Here is a 21,944-nt window from a genome sequence, read left to right as displayed (position 1 = left end):
TTACCCATGTCAGGGTTCTGTTTGTTGACTTTTCTTCTGCCTTCAACACAATCCAGCCTTACATTCTGGCACAGAGACTCATTCGGGACTTCTCCTTAGATGGGGGGCTGGTTTTGTGGCTGTTGGACTTCCTGAGCCAACGCTCACAGCGAGTCAAAATAGGTCCCCATGTGTCGGATATACGCAATACCAACACAGGCTCTCCTCAGGGATGTGTTTTGTCCCCGCTTCTGTACATCTTGTACACTAATAGTTGTACTAGTTCCCATACTGACAGACACCTCATTAAGTTCGCTGATGACACTGCCTTGATCAGCCTGTTGCATGATGACGAGGAACATCATGGACCGGTCCTAGATGACTTTGTAGAGTGGTGTGAGGAATCACACTTGGTCCTCAATACCAACAAGACCAAAGAGATGTGCATAGACTTCAGGAAGCGTACAACACCTACCTCTGCAACATCTATCAGAGGCCAGAGTATAGAAATTGTAGAGGAATATAAATATCTGGGTGTCCTTTCGGACAATAAGCTTCAGTGGAGTAAATGTACAAACCTGATCTACAAAAAGAGCCAACAGAGACTGTACTTTCTCAAAAAGTTGGGTTCTTTTAATATAGACTGTACTATACTGACTCTGTTTTACAAATCCTTTATTGAGAGTATTTGAACTTTTTGTATTGTTTGTTGGTTTCGCAACGCCACTGTCAGCCAGAGAAACATGCTGAGAAGGATTATTACCACAGCAAGCAAGGTACTTGGAGTCAAACAGACAGGCCTGGATGAGATCTTTAAGGTCAGGGCCCTCCGTAAGGCTTACAAAATAATTTTAGACCCAAGTCACCCCCTGTACCTGGACTTTGAATTACTCCCCTCTGGGCGCAGGTATAGGGCACCCCTCAGCAGGAAAAACAGAGCGAGACAATCATTTGTGCCAGGTGTGATATCCCTCCTAAATAGCTTGGGCGAATGTTCCCCTAAGGTCAGCAGGCTAGTCTTTAAAAAAAAAAAAAAATGTTTTATTTCTTATTTCTTACTATTATTATTTTTATTGGTATGTAACTGTTATGAAAGTTGTATTGACAATTTTGTTTTGTATTTAAACGCCACTTTAAATGTGTACATGACACACTGCAACAGAATTTCCCCATGGGGACAATAAAGTCAGTAAGTAAGTAAGTAATTGTTGGAGTGCCTTTAGTGAAAAATCTTTACAAACTGCTGACCGTAGAAAAATGTCTTGGGTCTCTAATAATTTTGAGCTGCGACGCACGCAAACATTTATTTTTCTAAAGCAAAAGAGGCCCCGTTGCATTACAATCTTCCTGGAATGTTCTGCAAAGACAAGGCAAATCAAAATGTATAATTGTGCCTTCTCTTTCACACCAATACGTAAGATGGGGGATGAGCAGTAGAATGCATAATCGTTCTTGGTTGAGTCCTAACATAAGATCCATGGGCATAACTTGACCCATTGTTATCAATGCATGACTTATGCAAAAACGTGTTAAGCATATGGGTTTCAAGGTAGGATTCGGACCTTTATTCTCAGCGGCAGCATCCCACCATCTCACTTCATCATAGTGCTCTTTGACTTCCATGTACAGTACATTCTATTGTGCTCCTTCTGAGGGAGAGTCTGCCGGATAAAGCCAGTACAGCTCACTTGGAGTATCTTTTTTTATTGTGCTCCTTTTGAGGGATCCTTCGGAGCAAAAGTGAGCAATCATTTATTTGAGGTCCCAAATAGCCTCTTCAAAGGAAATGTGAATGCAGTACATGAACGATAAATGATGTTATCTTTCATGGACACAAATGGTGTTGTCAAAGAAAGAGACTAGAAGAAAAAGTCTTTAGTTGGCACCAGCGTGAAGTGTTTGTCACTGTTGCAGGTGAACGTCTTACATGGTACCTGCTCAGTCAGTCCATCTCTCTGTTTATCAGTCTTGTCATCCCTCTCCTGTCAGATCTGTCGTGACGGAACTTCTCTTTGCAGTCTGAGCTGAGGTGATCCCACTGAGGCTACAGAGCCTTTATAACTTGCCACTTAGCAGAGCAATCCAAGGGAGCTCTGTGTGTGACGTGGTCAGAATAACAGCAGACAGTCCCGAGACAGACACGCTGAATCTTCACAGTCTGAAAAAGCCTTAGAAACACAGGCCAGAACAGGTCTAGACTAGTCTACCAGGGTTGGGGTCGTTTGTGGTGACGGTGGGCACGAGGGGTGTTGTACAAAACAAAGTCATCAGCGATTGGATCGTCTCAAACCAATCAGAGTATCAGTATCAGAGTATCATCAGTTTCTGGACCAATCAGACGGAGTGTTCACATTCGGTGAAGGATTGAGGAGGTACTCAGATCCAGACTCATTACGGAAAATAAACTAACCTCTATGGTGGGTGTGGCGTAGCGTTTGGTCAGAGCGAGGAGTCTGGGTAGCCAGGCAATACTACTATGGCACTGACTTAGACTCCCAAATGTAGGACCTTACACTAGATGACATTGCAGAAAAAATACTGTTTTGTTTATATAAGAATAGCATCGGAAAAAGCCCCTAAATCAAGTATGGACACCCACACAGCTTTTGTATTATGTATGCACGGTTGGAGTTTAAGAGCACATCCTCTTGCGGTTGAAGGCTCCAGAGCTCCACTGAGTTGAACAATTGTGGTCACACTCTGCTTGCTTGGAGAGTAGCTCAGGCTGAAACTCCCCTTTGGCCCTTGAGGGGCTGTTTGTGGGCTCGGGGGGGGGGGAATCGGGATAGGCGGGGGTAATGGTCCCATGACTCAGTTTTCCTCCCTGAACAATCCGGGCCCCAAGGGGCAGAAAAGTAGGGCATGTTGCACAGCAGCAGCAGTACAGAGAGGCCCATGTGTGGGCAGGCCATGCTGTCAGGCACACTTCCCCATCTCCAGATGCCCAGCACAGCATGCAGCTACCATCTTCCATCTCACAAGACTTGGGTGTGTCCCAAATGGCACCCTATTCCATTGATAGTGCACTAATTAGGGGCCCTGGTCAAAAGTAGTGCATTACATAGGGACTAGGGTGCCATTTGGGGTGCATAGTTGGTGTGCCTGCTAGACGTTGATGTTAATGAGAAGTTGACAACTTAGCGTGCAGAACCCTACTGAATTGAACTAATATAACTGAAACGTTATTGGAAGTAGGAAGCGGCAACATCTCATGATACGTTCAATACTGTATGGTGTTGACTGTTTTGAAATGCTGTCTTGGTAGTTTAACGGATGGTTGAAATCCCCTCCTAAGGGCCTGTTACAGTGCATTAGGTTGTATTCTACTCGATTCAGCCTATTCTTTGTTCTGGTGATGGTGATAGGGCTGGGCCTGTCTGTGAGAAATGCTCTTGGTTTGCTTGGGTCTCTCATTTATGTCTAAATTGCTGCTGTGTAATGGGCTTATGTGTCTCGGGTGGAACATGAGCGGGCTATTCCAACGGTGTCATCTGCGGCGAGCGTGAGTTGAGATGGTGACAGCTCTTTCTCTTAGGGAGAAATAATTAGACAGTCAGTGAAACGGCAGGCTTTAAAAACGCAAATGGATTATTTTTTTTTTTTTACAGCCGAGCCACTCAGCTTTTAATCCAAGTTATTAGCACAGAAAGAGTTGTAACTTTCTCTCTAATGATACCTTGCCTTGAGATGTTAATCAGATTACGGAGAGCTGTTCCTACACTTATCGCCTTCGACACGGATTTCAGACGAATGGCCTACACAGCCATAGTGAACTACCCTGCCAAGGGGGCTCCGAATTCAAAGATATTTTCATCTGACACTGAAGCACTTAGCTGCCACCATTAGCGATAACAGCAATTTTCTCCCCATGTCTACATTTAACTATACAGGACAACAGTTTAAAAACGCCTCGCCTCCCATCCTTAGACTGCATCACTCCAATCCATTAGCGAACTTCTGTCCCAATGTCATGGTGACACTTTGAGCCCTTGGTGTCACCAAGAGTTATATTACCACGGCAACTGGTAAGGAAGGCCCAGTAGCCACTCACTTTCATTTCACTACTGCCATACCCCCTACTCCAACCTATCTTAATCGAATGCACTATACTTGGCTACAGTTCCTCGCCATAATAAGACAAAGACAATTCCCACTCCATGAAAAATACAAAACATGCATAGCCTAACAATGTGCAAAATGTTTAGAGCTTTATTCTCCATAGAGAATGGTATACTAACTCCATAATGATAAGTCTTTTTATAGCATAAAAGACATTTCCCAGTCATGAAAAATGCACAACATGCTAAACCTACACCATGTTTGGCACTTTAATCTCCACAGCCCGCGTTAAACACTAGCTAACCCGATAACGATAACAAAGTATAATAGGATAGTGCTACTTTAGAATTAAAATAAAATGTCACCTTTATTTAACCAGGGAAGCTAGTTGAGAACAAGTTCTCATTTACAACTGCGACTTGGCCAAGATAAAGCAAGTCTTAGCAGACAGAACCAGGGCGTGGCGAGGCGGAGCTCAGACAGGAATTTAATCAAGCGTCAGGTGAGAATGATGGATCTACATCAAAAGCAGCAGACGCATGTTATCAAACTGGCGAGGTGTTGCTGCTTCCATTCTGCTTACGGCTCTATCCATCCAGTTTCTTTCATGCTGGGCCCCTGCAGAACCCGTTGCGAGAGAAGAAAAGTGGTCCACATTGATCATATATAATTCAAAGTAGTGAAATTCTCCACTCTTACTCTTAAAAAATTCAAGTTAAATATTTTTGTATTTGTTCCGTAGCTGATCCATCGTGTGTTCAGCCACTCGGTTCCTCATGGAGGAATAGTCGGCTGGAATAGAACTATGATTCACTGGGCTTTAGGGGATGACGAATGAACATGGGATAGATGGGTCAGGTTATTTGTCATGGCATAACACCAGTGCTGAAACAGTCATTGTCTGAGACAATCCTATAACACAGTCTGTAAAGATTGGTCAACATATTAACACTTGTGAGTGTTAATATCGTATGAGGACATTTCTGGGCACCCACTTCGTCCACTTCTGTTGGCCGAGAAATATGACTGTTGCAGTTATACATGCTTGAGAGCTGGGGTTCAAATATCAGCCACAATTTGTGGTTCAATTTTCAATGATAAGTAGAGCATGGCATAATACAGAACATTAATAAACAAGAACAGTTCAAGGATAGAACTACCTTCATTTAAAAATGACACATTGGTGCGGCTGGCTTCCAGGTTGGATGCGCGCTGTGTTAAGAAGCAGTGCGGCTTGGTTGACTTTCAACCTTCATCTCTCCCAAGCCCATACGGGAGTTGTAGCAATGAGACAACATAGTAGCTACTAACAATTGGATACCATGAAATTGGGAAGAAAAAGGGGTAAAAAAATATATATCTCGGTCCAATAGGGGAGGGGCGTTGTGCCGGGAGGTGTTGCTTTATCTGTTTTTTTAAATAAGGTTTGCTGTTCATTTGAGCAATAGGAGATGAAGGGAGTGCCATGCAATAATGGATCTATATAATACTGTGCACTTTATTGAGTTTGTTCGGGATTTGGGGATTGTGAAAAGACCCCTGGTGGCATGTCTGGTGGGGTTAGTGTATGTGTGTCAGAGCTGTGTGTGACTTGACTATGCAAACAATTTGGAATTTTCAAGACATGAATGTTTCTTATAAAAACAGGAAGTGATGCAGTCAGTCTCTCCTCCTCAAGAGAGACTGGCATGCATAGTATTTATATTTGCCCTCTGATTACAATGAAGAACAAGACGTTCTGCTCTGTTCTGGACCAGCTGCAGCTTAACTAGGTCTTTCTTAGCAGCACTTGACCACGACTGGACAAGAATCAAGATAAGATCAAACTACAGTGGAGTGTGGTGTCAAAATATCAGACCATCTCTTTATCACAGACAGACCTCTCCCCATCTTTACAACCATTGAACCTATATGTTTTTGACCATGACAGTTTGTAATCTTAGGTAACACCAAGTAATTTAGTTTCCTCAACTTGTCCAACAGCCACAGCATTCATTACCAGATTCAGCTGAGGTCTAGAGCGTAGGGAATGATTTGTACCAAATAAAATGCTCTTAGTTTTAGAGATGTTCAGGACCAGTTTATTACTGGCCACTCATTCCAAAACTGACTGCAATTCCTTGTTAAGGGTTTCAGTGACTTCATTAGCTGTGGTTGCTGACATGTACAGTTGAAGTTAGAAGTTTACATGCACTTAGGTTGGAGTCATAAAAACTTGTTTTTCAACCACTCCACAAATTCCTTGTTAACAAACTATAGTTTTGGCAAGTCGGTTAAGACATCTACATTTTTCCAACAATTGTTTACAGATTATGTCACTTATAATTCACTGTATCACAAGTCCAGTGGGTCAGAAGTTTACATACACTAAGTTGACTGTGCCTTTAAACAGCTTGGAAAATTCCTGAAAATTATGTCATGGCTTTGGAAGCTTCTGATAGGCTAATTAACATAATTTGAGTCAGTTGGAGGTGAACCTGTGGATGTATTTCAAGGCCTACCTTCAAACTCAGTGCCTCTTTGCTTGACATCATGGGAAAATCAAAAGAAATCAGCCAAGACCTCAGATTTTTTTTTAGACCTCCACAAGTCTGATGTATTATTGGGAGCAATTTCCAAATGCCTGAAGTTACCACGTTCATCTGTACAAACAATAGTACGCAAGTATAAACACCATGGACCCACGCAGCCGTCTTACCGCTCAGGAAGGAGATGCATTCTGTCTCCTAGAGATGAACGTACTTTGGTGCGAACAGTGCTAATCAATCCCACAACAACAGCAAAGGACCTTGTGAAGATGATGGAGGAAACAGGTAGAAACATATCTATAGCCACAGTAAAACGAGTCCTATATCAACATAACCCAAAAGGCCGCTCAGAAAGGAAGAATCCACTGCTCCAAAACCGCCATAAAAAAAAGCCAGACTAAAGTTTGCAACTACACATGGGGACAAAGATCGTACTTTTTGGAGAAATGTCCTCTGGTCTGATGAAACAAAAATAGAACTGTTTGGCCATAATGACCATTGTTATGTTTGGAGGAAAAAGGAGGAGGCTTGCAAGCCGAAGAACACCATCCAAACCATGAAGCATAGGGGTGGCAGCATCATGTTGTGGGGGTGCTTTGCTGCAGGAGGGACTGGTGCACTTCACAAAATTGATGGCATCATGAGGCAGGAAAATTATGTGGATATATTGAGGCAACATCTTCAGACATCAGTCTGGAAGTTAAAGCTTGGTCGCAAATGGGTCTTCCAAATGGACAATGACCCCAAGCATACTTCCAAAGTTGTGGCAAAATGGCTTAAGGACAACAAAGTCAATGTATTGGAGTGGCCATCACAAAGCCCTGACCTCAATCATAAATCATTTGTGGGAAGAACTGAAAAAGCGTGTGCGAGGAAGGAGGCCTACAAACCTGACTCAGTTACACCAGCTCTGTCAGGAGCAAAATTCACCCAACTTATTGTGGGAAGCTTGTGGAAGTCTACCCAAAACGTTGGACCCAATTTAAAGGCAATGCTACCAAATACTAATGTAGTGTATGCAAACTTCTGACCCACTGGGAATATGATGAAAGAAATACAAGCTGAAATAAATCATTCTCTCTACTATTATTCTGACATTTCACATTCTTAAAATAAAGTGGTGATGCTAACTGACCTAAAACAGGGAATCTTTACTAGGATTAAATGTAAGGAATTGTGAAAAGCTGAGTTTAAATGTATTTGGCTGAGGTGTATGTAAACTTCCGACTTGCTTTTCTTTCATTATTTGTTTCTTTATGCATTAATACGTTGGCTCACTGTTCGTTGTTGGCATTTCCTGCTTAAGTTTTCCCACTTTGCCAATGAAGTAATCATTAAAATAATTGGCAACATCAAATGGTTTTTGTGATGAATAAGCCATCTGCTTCAATGAAAGATGGAGTTGAATTTGTCTTTCTGACAATCATTTAACTTAAAGTACGGCAAAGTTGTTTTCTCCCATCGTTCTTTATATCATTGATCTTGGTTTCATTAATACAGTTTCTTCTTCTTTTTGTTAAGTTTAGTCACGTCATTTTTCAGATGTCAGATGTGCTGCCAGACTTATTCGCCTTTCCTTTTGCCCCCTTTCGGTCAACCATACAGTTTCTAATTTCCTCACCAATACCATGGAGCCTTAACAGTTCTAACAGTCAGTTTCTAATTTCCTCATCAATACCATGGAGCCTTAACAGTTCTAACAGTCAGTTTCTAATTTCCTCACCAATACCATGGAGCCTTAACAGTTCTAACAGTCAGTTTCTAATTTCCTCACCAATACCATGGAGCCTTAACAGTTCTAACAGTCAGTTTCTAATTTCCTCATCAATACCATGGAGCCTTAACAGTTCTAACAGTCAGTTTCTAATTTCCTCACCAATACCATGGAGCCTTAACAGTTCTAACAGTCAGTTTCTAATTTCCTCACCAATACCATGGAGCCTTAACAGTTCTAACAGTCAGTTTCTTAACAGGTGCATGTTTATCAATAACTGGATGAAGCAATTTCATAAATCAGACAAACAAATATTTTTTTTTACATCATCCACATAAGAGTCACAGCTAAATCTTTTGTATGATCTCTTTATACACTATTTTAGGCCCAGCTTTTTGAACCTTGGTTCTCCTGGATATAGCCACTATATTGTGACCACTGCATCCAATGGGTACGGAGACAGCTTTAGAAAAGAGTTCCACAGTATTAGTAAACATTTGATCATCCATACATACTGTATGGATGATCTTGTTCCTTTAGTGTTTGTAAACACCTTGGTAAATTGATTAATAACCTGAACCAGATTAAAAGGCACTGGTTACAGCGAGAAGCTTCCTCTTGAGCGGACAGCTTGATGAAAAACAGTCAATTTTAAAGTTTCCAAGAAAGTAGACTTCTCTGTTTACATCAAATACACTATCAAGCATTTCACACACATTATTTAGATACTGACTGTTAGCACTTGGTGGCTTATAGCAACAAATCAAAATAATAGGCTTTAGATGAGGCAGGTGACCCTGGACCCACACTACTTCAATAACACTTGACATGAGATCTTGTCTAAGCATTACTGGGATATGGTTCTGAATATACAGTACCAGTCAAAAGTTTGGAAACACCTACTCGTTCTAGGGTTTTTCTTTATTTTTACTATTTTCTACATTGTAGAATAATAGTGCATACATCAACACTATGAAATAATAACACATATGGAATCATGTAGTAACCAAAAAACTGTTAAACAAATCAAAATATATTTTATATTTGAGATTCTTCCAAGTAGCCACCGTTTGCCTTGATGATGGCTTTGCATACTCTTGGCATTCTCTCAACCAGCTTCATGAGGTAGTCACCCGGAATGATTTTCTCCTTCGATATAATCTGATTTCTCTGTCATTGTTATCATGGATTCACATACAGAACTAATGTTCTCTCTCAGAGGCTTACAGATTGTCGTCATCTTGCCGTTTCCCGATTAAACTCATCGAGCAGACCCTGGGAGAACTGCAAACTGTTGTTCAGGTCCTGGACCTCTCTGGTCAGATTATTTTATTTGTTGGCTCCACCAGTATTTGGACACAACACTTGAAGCCATTTTGCCATTGTTGTAACAACTGCTTATTATAATGGCTGCATAATAATGGATGTATTGCTCCTGCTGCGTCCTTAGGCTTTGAATAGCTCTCAATTAGACCCAAGGGGCAGCTGAACACAGCCCATCTCCTGTCACCTTTCCAAATGTGAATATTCTCTAGACTTTGAGTATAATACTCAAATACTAACTCATCACCTTAGATGGTTGGGCTGGCTGCATAGACACACTTACAAATATGTGACAACAATGCAATGAATGGAAAGCTGTGGACTAAGATGTTTTGTTATTTTCTTCCCAGGTTGCATTTCACCTCCAGCCTTACAGAGGGCGGAGCGACCACAGTGTCCATGACAACATCAAGTATATCATCGACAGGTAGGTCTTGTCTTTGTTTAGAATAACTTCAAACTGAAGTGGACACAAAGTAAAACTTTGTTGAAACAGTAGTTTTCAGTCAACATAGACCCTTTTAAAGGACTGAGACACAGTTCACTTCAAATCAAATTCTATTGGTCGTTTACACATGTTTAGCAGATGTTATTGTGGGTGTAGCGAAATGCTTGTGTTCCTATCTCCAACAGTGCAGTATGAATGAACTTACAAAATATAGAAATATTAAGACGAGCAATTTCGGAGTCCGGAGTGAGTGAGTATGTATGCATGTATGTATGTATGTAGATAGGTAGGTAGATACTGTACTAGTCAAAAGTTTGGACACACCTACTGATTTAAGGGTTTTTCTTTATTTTTACTATTTTCTTCCTTTCCTGTGGCGGTCCTCATGAGAGCCAGTTTCATCATAGCGTTTGTTGTTTTTTGCGACTGCACTTCAAACATTTTTTCAAGTTCTTGACATTTTCCTAATTGTCTGACCTTCATGTATTAAAGCAGGTATTAACAAACTGGGGTACAGGTACGCGCAATGCTGTTGGGGGTATGCTAAATAAAAATGTGATTCACTTTTTTTTCCTTCAAATTTTCACAGTCCATTTATATTTTCCAACAGGGCTATACATTTGGGTGAGTTTTTTTCCCCTCACCTGAGTAGCCTTGTTTCACTGCCCAAAATAAAATTAAACCATCTAGTGTTCAGCGAAATAACAACACAATGTCAAATACAGGTAGCCTAGTCAAATAATTAACATCCAATCACATTAACCGTTACGCTCTCATGGGAATTCCACTAACGGTCCGTATGTAGCCAAACGTAGGTGCTGCTCATTCAGTTTGCTCGAAAATGGATAAATGGTTTAAAAAAAGTACGGCCCACGTCCATAGAGACACATACCAGCTCTACTGGTAGTACTGCTACTACCAGCACTACTACACCTGTACCTGTTGACGACACAAGTTGTTCTGCTTCCACAAGCACATCCAATGCTAGCATCAGTAATTCTACATGTTGTTAACCCAGCTAGCATGGACATTGACAGTTGTGAATCTCATGTAGCTGAAAAGCTAGTGCCTCTTACCCGGGAAAGCACAAAGAGGCTCAAATATTATGAGAACTACATTGATTTGGGGTTCACTTATATTGGGAGTAGTGCCTTTCCTTAGCCACAGTGTGTTATATGTGCAAAATTACTATCTCACAACTCAATGAAACCTTCACTCTTGCAAAGAAACAAAACAAAAAAAAGCCACGGGAGTTTTTTGAGTGAGAATTAAGACAGCTTTAGAGTAGTAAGACATGTATAAAAGCAACAGATACCATTAATAAGAAGGGGCTAGAAGTGTCTTATATGGTGAGCTATCGAATGGCTAGGACAGGCAAGCCCCATACTATTGTAGAGGACTTAATTATTCCTGCCGCCGCAGCTGGGACAATGCTGGGGGAAAAGGCCCCCCCAAAAACTATACAGACAATGCCTTCATCAAACAACACTGTTTCACGACGCATCAGTGACATGGCAGGAAATGTCTTGAAACCAGTGAATTTTATGCGTTACAGCTGGATGAGTCAACAGACGTGGCGGGCCTGGCACAGCTCCTGGTATATGTCCGTTACGTTTATGGGGGATTAATTAAGGATAACATCATCTTCTGCAAACCACTGGAAACCAGGACAACAGGAGAGGATATTTTTAAAGTAGTGGACAGTTTTGTGACATTAAATGGACTTTGGTGGTCAAGATGAGTTGGTATCTCTACTGATGGCGCAAAAGCCATGACAGGGAGACATAGTGGAGTGGTAACGCGCATGCAAGCAGTTGCTCCCGACGCCACTTGGGTACACTGCAGCATCCACCAAGAGGCTCTTGGTGCCAAGGGAATGCCTAACAGCTTGAAGGACGTTTTGGACACTACAGTGAAAATTGTTAACTTTATTAAAGCAAGCCCCTGAAACAAGGCCCCTGAGCTGGTTATCAAGGGGCAAAGTAGACAAAAAAAATTAACTGAGAGACGAGCTTAAAGTTTTTACTGACGAGATTCTCACACGACTGGCCTATCTGGGTGATGTTTTTTCTCGCCTGAATGATCTGAATCTTGGATTACAGGGACTCTCTGCAACTATATTCAATGTGGGGGACAAAATTGAGGCTACGATTAAGAAGTTGGAGCTCTTCTCTGTCTGCATTAACAAGGACAACACACAGGTCTTTCCATCATTGTATGATTTTGTTTTGTGTGTCCCGAAAGATGACACAAACAACTGGATTTGTCATCCCTTTCATGCCCTGCCTCCAGTCCACTTACCGATATCTGAACAAGAGAGCCTCATCGAAATTACAACAAGCGGTTCTGTGAAAATGTAATTTAAATCAGAAGCCACTGCCAGATTTCTGGATTGGGCTGCGCTCAGAGTATCCTGTCTGGGCAAAACGTGAGACACTGATGACCTTTTTAATTTTACCATGATTTAACTAGGCAAGTCAGTTAAGAACAAATTCTTATTTTCAATGACGGCCTAGGAACAGTGGGTTAACTGCCTGTTCAGGGGCAGAACGACAGATTTGTACCTTGTCAGCTCAGGGATTTGAACTTGCACTTGAACTTTGCAACCACGTACCTATTGTGAGAGTGGATTCTCGGGCCTCACTAGCATGAAAACTAAATACAGGAACATACTGTGTGTGGAAAATGATTTAAGGCTAAGACTCTCTCTTGTACAACCTTGCAGAGTTATGTGCATCCTTTCAAGCACACCCTTCTCATTAACCTGTGGTGAGTTATTCACAATTTTCAATTAACAAACAAGGTTTTACATGTAAGATGGTTAAATAAAAAGCAAAATTATTGATTATTATTATTTGTGCCCTGATCCTAAAAGAGCTGTTTGTCACTTCCCACGAGCCAGGTTGTGACAAACTCACTCATTCTTATGTTTAATAAATGTATCGTATAGTGTGTGTGTGGCAGGCATACAATGATGGCAAAAAACAACATTTGAGAGTGTGCTGACCCCGGTGCTAGAGGGGGTACGCAGCTGGAGGTTGAATGTTTGAAGGGGTACGGGACTATAAAAAGTTTGGGAACCACTGTCTTAAAACCTCTTAAGCCTACCCCCTCCTTTTTCGAACATTCTGTTAAAAATCGCGCAACTTTTCAGCGTCCTGCTACTCATGCCAGGAATATAGTATATGCATATGATTAGTATGTGTGGATAGAAAACACTCTGAAGTTTCTAAAACTGGTTAAATCACGGCTGTGACTATAACAGATTGTGTGTTTCATCGAAAAGCGCAAGAAAAACTGCTCACTGAAAGCTAAAAATAATATCCATGCGTCACTTTCATGGATTGTTAAAAGGGCACAAAATTAATTATGGACCTGCATGCAATTCCTACAGATTCCACACGATGTCGCCATTGTCGTCATTATCCGGGGAGTTATTTGTTGGTAAAACCAACTAACTGGATTCCATTTCTTCCGGTCTCCGCCAGGATGTTTTGAAGTGCACATTTTCGGCCATTGATTTGAAGACGAGGAGCTATTGAATACACATCGCCCCGTGATCATTTTGATAGATTATAAACGTTTACTAATACCTAAAGTTGGATTACAAAAGTATTTCGAAGTGTTTTGTGAAAGTTTATCGTCGACTTTTTTAATTTAAAAAAATGACGCTGCGTTTTAAAACAATGTTTTTTTCTGAATTACACAGCTTCCATAGATGGCTATTTTGGGTATATATGGACCGATTTAATCAAAAAAAAGACCCAATAGTGATGTTTATGGGGCATATAGGAGTGCCAAGAAAGAAGCTCGTCAAAGGTAATGAATGTTTTATATTTTATTTCTGCGTTTTGTGTAGCGCCGGTTACGCTAAATCTTTTGTTTACGTCGCATTCAGGCATTTTGGGGTGTTGCATGCTATCAGATAATAGCTTCTCATGCTTTCGCCGAAAAGCATTTTAAAAATCTGACTTGTTGGCTAGATTCACAACGAGTGTAGCTTTAATTCTATACCCTGCATGTGTATTTTGATGAACGTTTGAGTTTTAACGAGTACATTTAGCATTTAGCGTAGCGCATTTGCATTTCCAGGTGCCTAGTTGAGACATCTGCGTCTCAAGTAGGATCAAGAAGTTAAAGTAGTGATAGACTGTCCTTTCTCTTTGCTTATTTTAGCTGTTCTTGTCATAATATGGATGTGGTCTTTTACCAAATAAGGCTATCTTCTGTATACCACCCCTACCTTGTCACAACACAACTAATTGGCTCAAACACATTAAGGAAAACAATTCCACAAATTAACCAGGCACACCTGTTAATTGAAGCTGGTTGAGAGAATGCCAAGAGTGTGCAAAGCTGTCTTTCAAGGCAAAGGGTGGCTTCTGTGAAGAATCTCAAATATAAAATATACTTTGACTTGTTTAACAATTCTTTGGTTACAACATGATTCCATATGTGTTATTTCATAGTTATGATGTCTTCATTATTCTATAATGCAGAAAATAGTAAAAATAAAGAAAAACCCTTGAATGAGTAGGCGTGTGCAAAATGTTGACAGGTTCTATATATACAAACAGTTGAAGTTGTAAGTTTACATACACCTTAGCCAAATACATTTAAACTCACTTTTTCACAATTCCTGACATTTATAAATTCCCTGTCTTAGGTCAGTTAGGATCACCACTTTATTTTAAGAATGTGAAATGTCAGAATAATCGTACGAAAAAGTATTTATTTCAGCTTTTATTTCTTTCATCACATTCCCAGTGGGTCAGAAGTTTACATACACTCAATTGGTATTTGGTAGCATTGCCTTTAAATTGTTTAACTCGGGTCAAACGTTTTGGGTAGCATTCCATAAGCTTCCCACAAGCTTCCTCCTGACAGAGCTGGTGTAACTGAGTCAGGTTTTTTCAGTTCTGCCCACACATTTTCTATGGGATTGAGGTCAGGGCTTTGTGATGGCCACTCCAATACCTTGACTTCATTGTCCTTAAGCCATTTTGCCACACCTTTGGAAGTATGCTTGGGGTCATTGTCCATTTGGAAGACACATTTGTGACCAAGCTTAAACTTCCTGACTGATGTCTTGAGATGTTGCTTCAATATATCCACAATTTTGATGCCATCTTTTTTTGTGAAGTGCACCAGTCCATCCTGCAGCAAAGCACCCACACAACATGATGCTGCCACCCAAGTGCTTCACGGTTGGGATGGTGTTCTTCGGCTTGCAAGCATCCCCCTTTTTCCTCCAAACATAACGATGGTCATTATGACCAAACAGTTCTATTTTTGATTCTTCAGACCAGAGGATATTTCTCCAAAAAGTCCCATCTTTGTCCCAATGTGCAGTTGCAAACCGTAGTCTTTGCCTTTTTATGGCGGTTTTGGAGCAGTGGCTTCTTCCTTGCTAAGCAGACTTTCAGGTTATGTTGATATAGGACTCGTTTTACTGTGGATATAGATACTTTTGTATCTGTTTCCTCCAGCATCTTCACAAGGTCCTTCGCTGTTATTCTGGGATTGTTTTGCACTTTTCGCACCAAAGTACATTAATCTCTAGGAGACAGAACGCCCCTCCTTCCTGAGCTGGAAGACGGCTGCGTGGTCCCATGGTGTTTATACTTGCGTACTATTGTTTGTACAAATGAACGTGGTACCTTCAGGCGTTTGGAAATTGCTCCAACGGATGAACCAGACTTGTGGACGTCTACAATCTATTTTCTGATGTCTTGGCTGATTTCTTTTGATTTTCCCATGATGTCAAGCACTGAGTTTGAAGGTTGGCCTTGAAATACCGCCACAGGTACAGCTCCAATTGACTCGAATGATGTCAATTAGCCTATCATAAGCTTCTAAAGCCATGAAATCATTTTCTGGAATTTTCCAAGCTGTTTAATGGCACAGTCAACTTAGTGTATGTAAACTTCTGTCCCACTAGAATTGTGATACAGCAAATTATAAGTGAAATAATCTGTCTGTAAACAATTGTTGGAGAAATTACTCATGTCATGCACAAAGTAGATGTCCTAACCAATTGCCCTTAACCAACACAAAAACATCCTATGGCGTTCTGCATTAGCATTGAACAGCCCCAGTGATATGCAACTTTTCAGGGAAGCTAGAAACCAAGCAGAAATTTGCTTCCTGCAACACAAACTCAAAAAAGTTCTGGGACACTGTAAAGTTCACGGAGAATAAGAACACCTCCTCCCAGCTGACCACTGCACTGAAGAGAGGAAACACTGTCACCACCGATAAATCCACTATAATTGAGAATTTCAATAAGCATTTTTCTACGGCTGGCCATGCTTTCCACCTGGCTACCCCTACCCCGGTCAACAGCACTGCACCCCCCACAGCAACTCGCCCAAACCTTCCCCATTTCTCCTTCTCCCAAATCCAGTCAACAGATGTTCTGAAAGAGCTGCAAAATCTGGACCCCTACAAATCAGCCGGGCTACACAATCTGGACCCTTTCTAAAATTATCTGCCGGAATTGTTGCCACCCCTATTACTAGCCTGTTCAACCTCTCTTCCGTGTTGTCTGAGCTTCCCAAAGATTGGGGGACACAAAGGGGGGGACACTCTTGACCCAAATTGCTACAGACCTATATCTATCCTACCCTGCCTTTCTAAGGTCTTCGAAAGCCAAGTCAACAAACAGATTACCGACCATTTCGAATCCCACGATACCTTCTCCGCTATGCAATCTGGTTTCAGAGCTGGTCATGGGTGCACCTCAGCCACGCTCAAGGTCCTAAACGATATCTTAACCGCCATCGATAAGAAACAATACTGTGCAGCCATATTCATTGACCTGGCCAAGGCTTTCGACTCTGTCAATCACCACATCCTCATCGGCAGACTCGATAGCCTTGGTTTCTCAAATTATTGCCTCGCCTGGTTCACCAACTACTTCTCTGATAGAGTTCAGTGTGTCAAATTGGAGGGCCTGTTGTCTGGGCCTCTGGCAGTCTCTATGGGGTTCCACAGGGGTCAATTCTTGGACCGACTATCTTCTCTGTATACATCAATGATGTCGCTCTTGCTGCTGGAGAGTCTCTGATCCACCTCTACATAGACGACACCATTCTGTATACGTCTGGCCCTTCTTTGGACACTGTATTAACAACCCTCCAGGAGAGCTTAAATGCCATTACAACTCTCCTTCCGTGGCCTCCAACTGCTCTCAAACACTAGCAAAACCAAATGCATGCTTTTCAACCGTTCAAAACATACCCTTGTAAAACTGACCATCCTACCGATCCTCGACGATGTCATTTACAAAATAGCCTCCAATACCCTACTCAATAAATTGGATGCAGTCTATCACAGTGCCATCAGTTTAGTCATCAAAGCCCCATATACTACCCACCACTGCGACCTGTACGCTCTCTTTGGCTGGCCCTCGCTTAATACTCGTCGCCAAACCCACTGGCTCCAGGTCATCTACAAGACCCTGCTAGGTAAAGTCCCCCCTTATCTCAGCTCGCTGGTCACCATAGCAGCATCCACCTGTAGCACGCGCTCCAGCGGGTATATCTCTCTGGTCACCCCCAAAACCAATTCTTCCTTTGGCCGCCTCTCCTTCCAGTTCTCTGCTGCCAATGACTGGAACGAACTACAAAAATCTCTGAAACTGGGAACACTTATCTCCCTCACTAGCTTTAAACACCAGCTGTCAGAGCAGCTCCCAGATTACTGCACCTGTACATAGCCCATCTATAATTTAGCCCTAACAACTACCTCTCCCCCTACTGTATTTATTTATTTTGCTCCTTTGCACCCCATTATTTCTATCTCTACCTTGCACATTCTTCCACTGCAAATCTACCATTCCAGTGTTTTACTTGCCTTATTGTATTTACTTCGCCACCATGGCCTTTTTTTTGTTTGTCTTTATCTCCCTTATCTCACCTCATTTGCTCACATTGTATATATACTTATTTTTCTACTGTATTATTGACTGTATGTTTGTTTTACTCCATGTGTAACTCTGTGTTGTTGTATGTGTCGAACTGCTTTGTTTTATCTTGGCCAGGTCGCAATTGTAAATGAGAACTTGCCTACCTGGTTAAATAAAGGTGAAATAAATAAATACAAATAAATAAACTTGCCAAAACTATAGTTTGTTAACAAGAAATATGTGGAGTGGTTGAAAAACGAGTTTTAATGACTCCAACCTAAGTGTATGTAAACTTCCGACATCAACTGTATACACACACACACACACACACACACACACACACACACACACACACACACACACACACACCAGTGCCTTAGGAAAGTATTCAGACTCCTTGACTTTTTCCACATTGTTACATTAGACTTATTCTAAAATGGATGACATTTCAAAGAAATCCTCAGCAATCTCAACACAATACCCCATATTGACGAAGTGAAAACAGGTTTAGACATTTTTGCAAATGTATTGTCGTGTCTTTGGCTATGCCGGATTAATTGATATGACATGCTATTCTATAAAATAATTTCTCCGTAATTAATATTACCTGATTGAGCTAATCATGTAAATGTAATTAACTAGAGAGTCGGGCACCACAAAATAATATTTATAGAGCTGTTATCTTCCGAATAAACTCTTAAAGACCTAGTAATATTTTACATCAATATCAGTCAATAATCGTCATCTTAATTCAGTCTCATCTGAAAGTTGTAAATTCTTGGTTATCTGCACGAAACCTGGCTAACAATTTGATTCAGCAATGCAAAATTGGGTTTAATTATTTATTTACTAAATACCTAACTAATCACACAGAATTACACATACAGATAATTAAATCATAACTTGATTACAAATTACGTCATAAAGGAAAACGTCCCTAGCAGGCGGAACAGATATGACAGCTGGGTTTGAAAAGGAGCTGGGTTTGAGTGAAAGAGCGGGAAGACTGAGGAACAAAGGGCGAAGCTGTGCTATCGTAAATACAGTATCTTATGCATTCTAAATTACCGCCCATATGGAAAAGGAAAATGCAATAAATATTTACTCTGAGCTGCGCTTCGGTAGGTTGGTGGTAGATGGAAGGCCGTGTTGCCCAACCGAGCCCTTTGAAGAATGTCTCTGCTGGTATATTGAATACGTTGTAGTAACATCGTTGTGTGGTAGACGGGATACTCTGTCTGTTCCTTCCTAACCCTCGTTTGCAGCGGCTGTTGCTAACTCAACGGGCTAGGAGGTATCACTTCTGTAGTGAATAATAGTTCAAAGTTCATACCATTAGCAACCAAAGCTCACGCTGATGTTGGCTTCATTCTGTAGTTATAATCTGAACCATTCTGACATCGGACCGTCGTCCTCACGTCCTCGGAACATGAGGTTATATTGTCGTCAAGGGCTTATATAGGAAGGGAGAGGAGGGCGTGTTTGAAAAGTTTTATATCCTATGTCCCTTCACAGGGGCGGGTCACTGATTGAGCAGAGCCCTATCTTATGAAATCCCAAATCTCACATTTTAGAAGCTAAAATCACATTTCATCCCATCACGAAACATTTCATATTCAAACATTTAAATTGAACAACAATTCCATGTGAATCTGATAACTCTGATGTGTTGACTTTCCACTGCAGAGTTTATGTCATCTTATCATTGATGAGAATGTCTCAGATGACAACCGAACTGACATCAGATTCATTAAGTACCACCGCATATTGGTCGGATTACCAGAATATTGTTCATTTCCCCCCACCTTCTGATGTTCCCAGAATCTCTATGTTAACCAAGGATTTTGCAAATGTGACATCAGTATGGTAGAGAGGAAAAAGGGGAAAAGAGGTATTTATGACTGTCATAAACCTACCCCCAGGCCAACGTCATGACAGTATTAAATATTAAAAACAGAAATACCTTATTTACATAAGTATTCAGACCCTTTGTTATGATAAACAAAATTGAAGTCAGGTGCATCCTGTTTCCATTGATCATCCTTGAGCTGTTTCTACAACTTGAAATGAGTCCACCTGTGGTAAATTCAATAGATTGGATATGATTTGGAAAGGCACACATCCTTCTATATAAAAAGGTCCCACAGTTGACAGTGCATGTCAGAGCAAAAACCAAGCCATGAGGTCTGTCCGTAGAACTCAGACAGGATTGTGTCTAGGCACAGATCTGGGGAAGGGTACCAAAACATTTCTGCAGCATTGTACGTCCCCTAAAACACAGTGGCCTCCATCATTCTTAAATGGAAGAAATTTGGAACCACTAAGACTCTTCCTAGAGCTGACCATACCGGCCAAACTGAGCAATCGGGGGAGAAGGGCCTTGGTCAGGGAGGTGACCAAGAACCCAATGGTCACTCTGACAGAGCTCCAGAGTTCCTCTGTGGAGATGGGAGAACCTTCCAGAAGGACAACCATCTCTGCAGCACCCCACCAATCAGACCTTTATGGTAAAGTGGCCAGACAGAAGCCACTCCTCAGTAAAAGGCACATGACAGCCCGCTTGTAATTTGCCAAAAGCCACCCAAAGACTCTCAGACCATGAGAAACAAGATTATCTGGTTTGTTGAAACCAAGATCGAACTCTTTGGCCTGAATGCCAAGTGTCACGTTCCGAGGAAACCTGACACCATCCCTACGGTGAAGCATGGTGGTGGCAGCATCATGCTGTGGGGATGTTTTTCAGTGGCAGGGACTGGGAGGCAAGTCAGAATCGAGGGAAAGATGAACAGAGCAAAATACAGAGAGATCCTTGATGAAAACCTGCTCCAGAGCATTCAGGATCTCAGACTGGGGAAAAGTTTCACCTTCCATCTGGACAACGCAGGAGTGGCTTCGGGACAAGTGTATATCCTTGAGTGGCCCATCCAGAGCCCAGACTTGAACCCAATCGAACATCTCTGGAGAGACCTGAAAATAGCTGTGCAGCAACACTCCCCATCCAACCTGACAGAGCTTGAGAGGATCTGCAGAGAAGAATGGGAGAAACTCCCCAAATACAGGTGTGCCAAGTTTGTAGCGTCATACCCAAGAAGACTCGAGGCTGTAATCGCTGCCAAAGGTGCTTTAACAAAGTACTGAGTAAAGGGTCTGAATACTTATGTAAATGTGATAGTTTCATGTTTAATGAATTTGCAATAATGTAAACATAAAAAAAAAATACTTTCTGATTATGGGGTATTGTGTGTAGATTGATGAGGGAAAAAAACGATTTAAATCAATTTTAGAATAAGGTTGTAACCTAACAATATGTGAAACAAAAGGTGTCTGAATACTTTCCGAAGGCACTGTGTATGTGTGTATACACACACACGATGGGATGCGCATACACATCACATTTTTTAATGAGCATGGCCTTATTTCTATTACAGCATATTGGATGACTCTCATTCATATTCCATTCACCCAGTTCAATGTAACAGCGACAGGTTTAGCTACTACATGACACTCCAATTTTCCCTAAACGCATCATGAGGTTGCTACAACCTAGCCTATGAATGAAAGTTTACAACGTAGGTGCACACAAGTCGAGAGACACATTGCTAATCAAAGTGACCACATTGCGTACACTTGCCTGCATCGAGCTGATATAGGGTGTAATCATTAGTCCAACAGTTGCAGTCTCTCGGTCCCAGCTTTGATCTTCTTGGTCTTCCTGTGACACCGGGTGCTGTAGATGTCCTGAAGGGCAGGCAGTGTGGCTATGGTGATGCGTTGGGCTGACCGCACCACCCTCTGGAGAGTCCTGCGGTTGCGGACGGTGCAGTTGTCGTACCAGGCGGTGATACAGCCTGACAGGATGCTCTCAATGGTCCATCTGTAAAAGATTGCGAGGGTCTTAGGGACGAAGTCGAATTTATTCAGCCTCCTGAGGTTAAAAAGAGACACTGTTGCACCTTCTTCACCACACAGTGATGTGTATGCTGA

At 41.6% G+C, this 21,944-nt stretch overlaps 1 protein-coding gene across 1 annotated transcript in view; it reads left to right on the top strand.

The window, feature by feature from the left end:
- Nucleotides 1-21,944, top strand: part of LOC139380915 (glycoprotein endo-alpha-1,2-mannosidase-like protein) — a 34,270-nt gene that overhangs the window by 11,417 nt on the left and 909 nt on the right. Inside the window, exon 3 of the mRNA XM_071124081.1 lies at nt 9,954-10,030. Coding sequence (XP_070980182.1) covers nt 9,954-10,030 — 77 coding nt within the window. The remainder of the gene's footprint in view (nt 1-9,953; nt 10,031-21,944) is intronic.

Source organism: Oncorhynchus clarkii, chromosome 2, assembly GCF_045791955.1.
Source record: "Oncorhynchus clarkii lewisi isolate Uvic-CL-2024 chromosome 2, UVic_Ocla_1.0, whole genome shotgun sequence".
NCBI lineage: Eukaryota > Metazoa > Chordata > Actinopteri > Salmoniformes > Salmonidae > Oncorhynchus > Oncorhynchus clarkii.
This window is presented reverse-complemented; position numbering and strand designations above follow the sequence as displayed.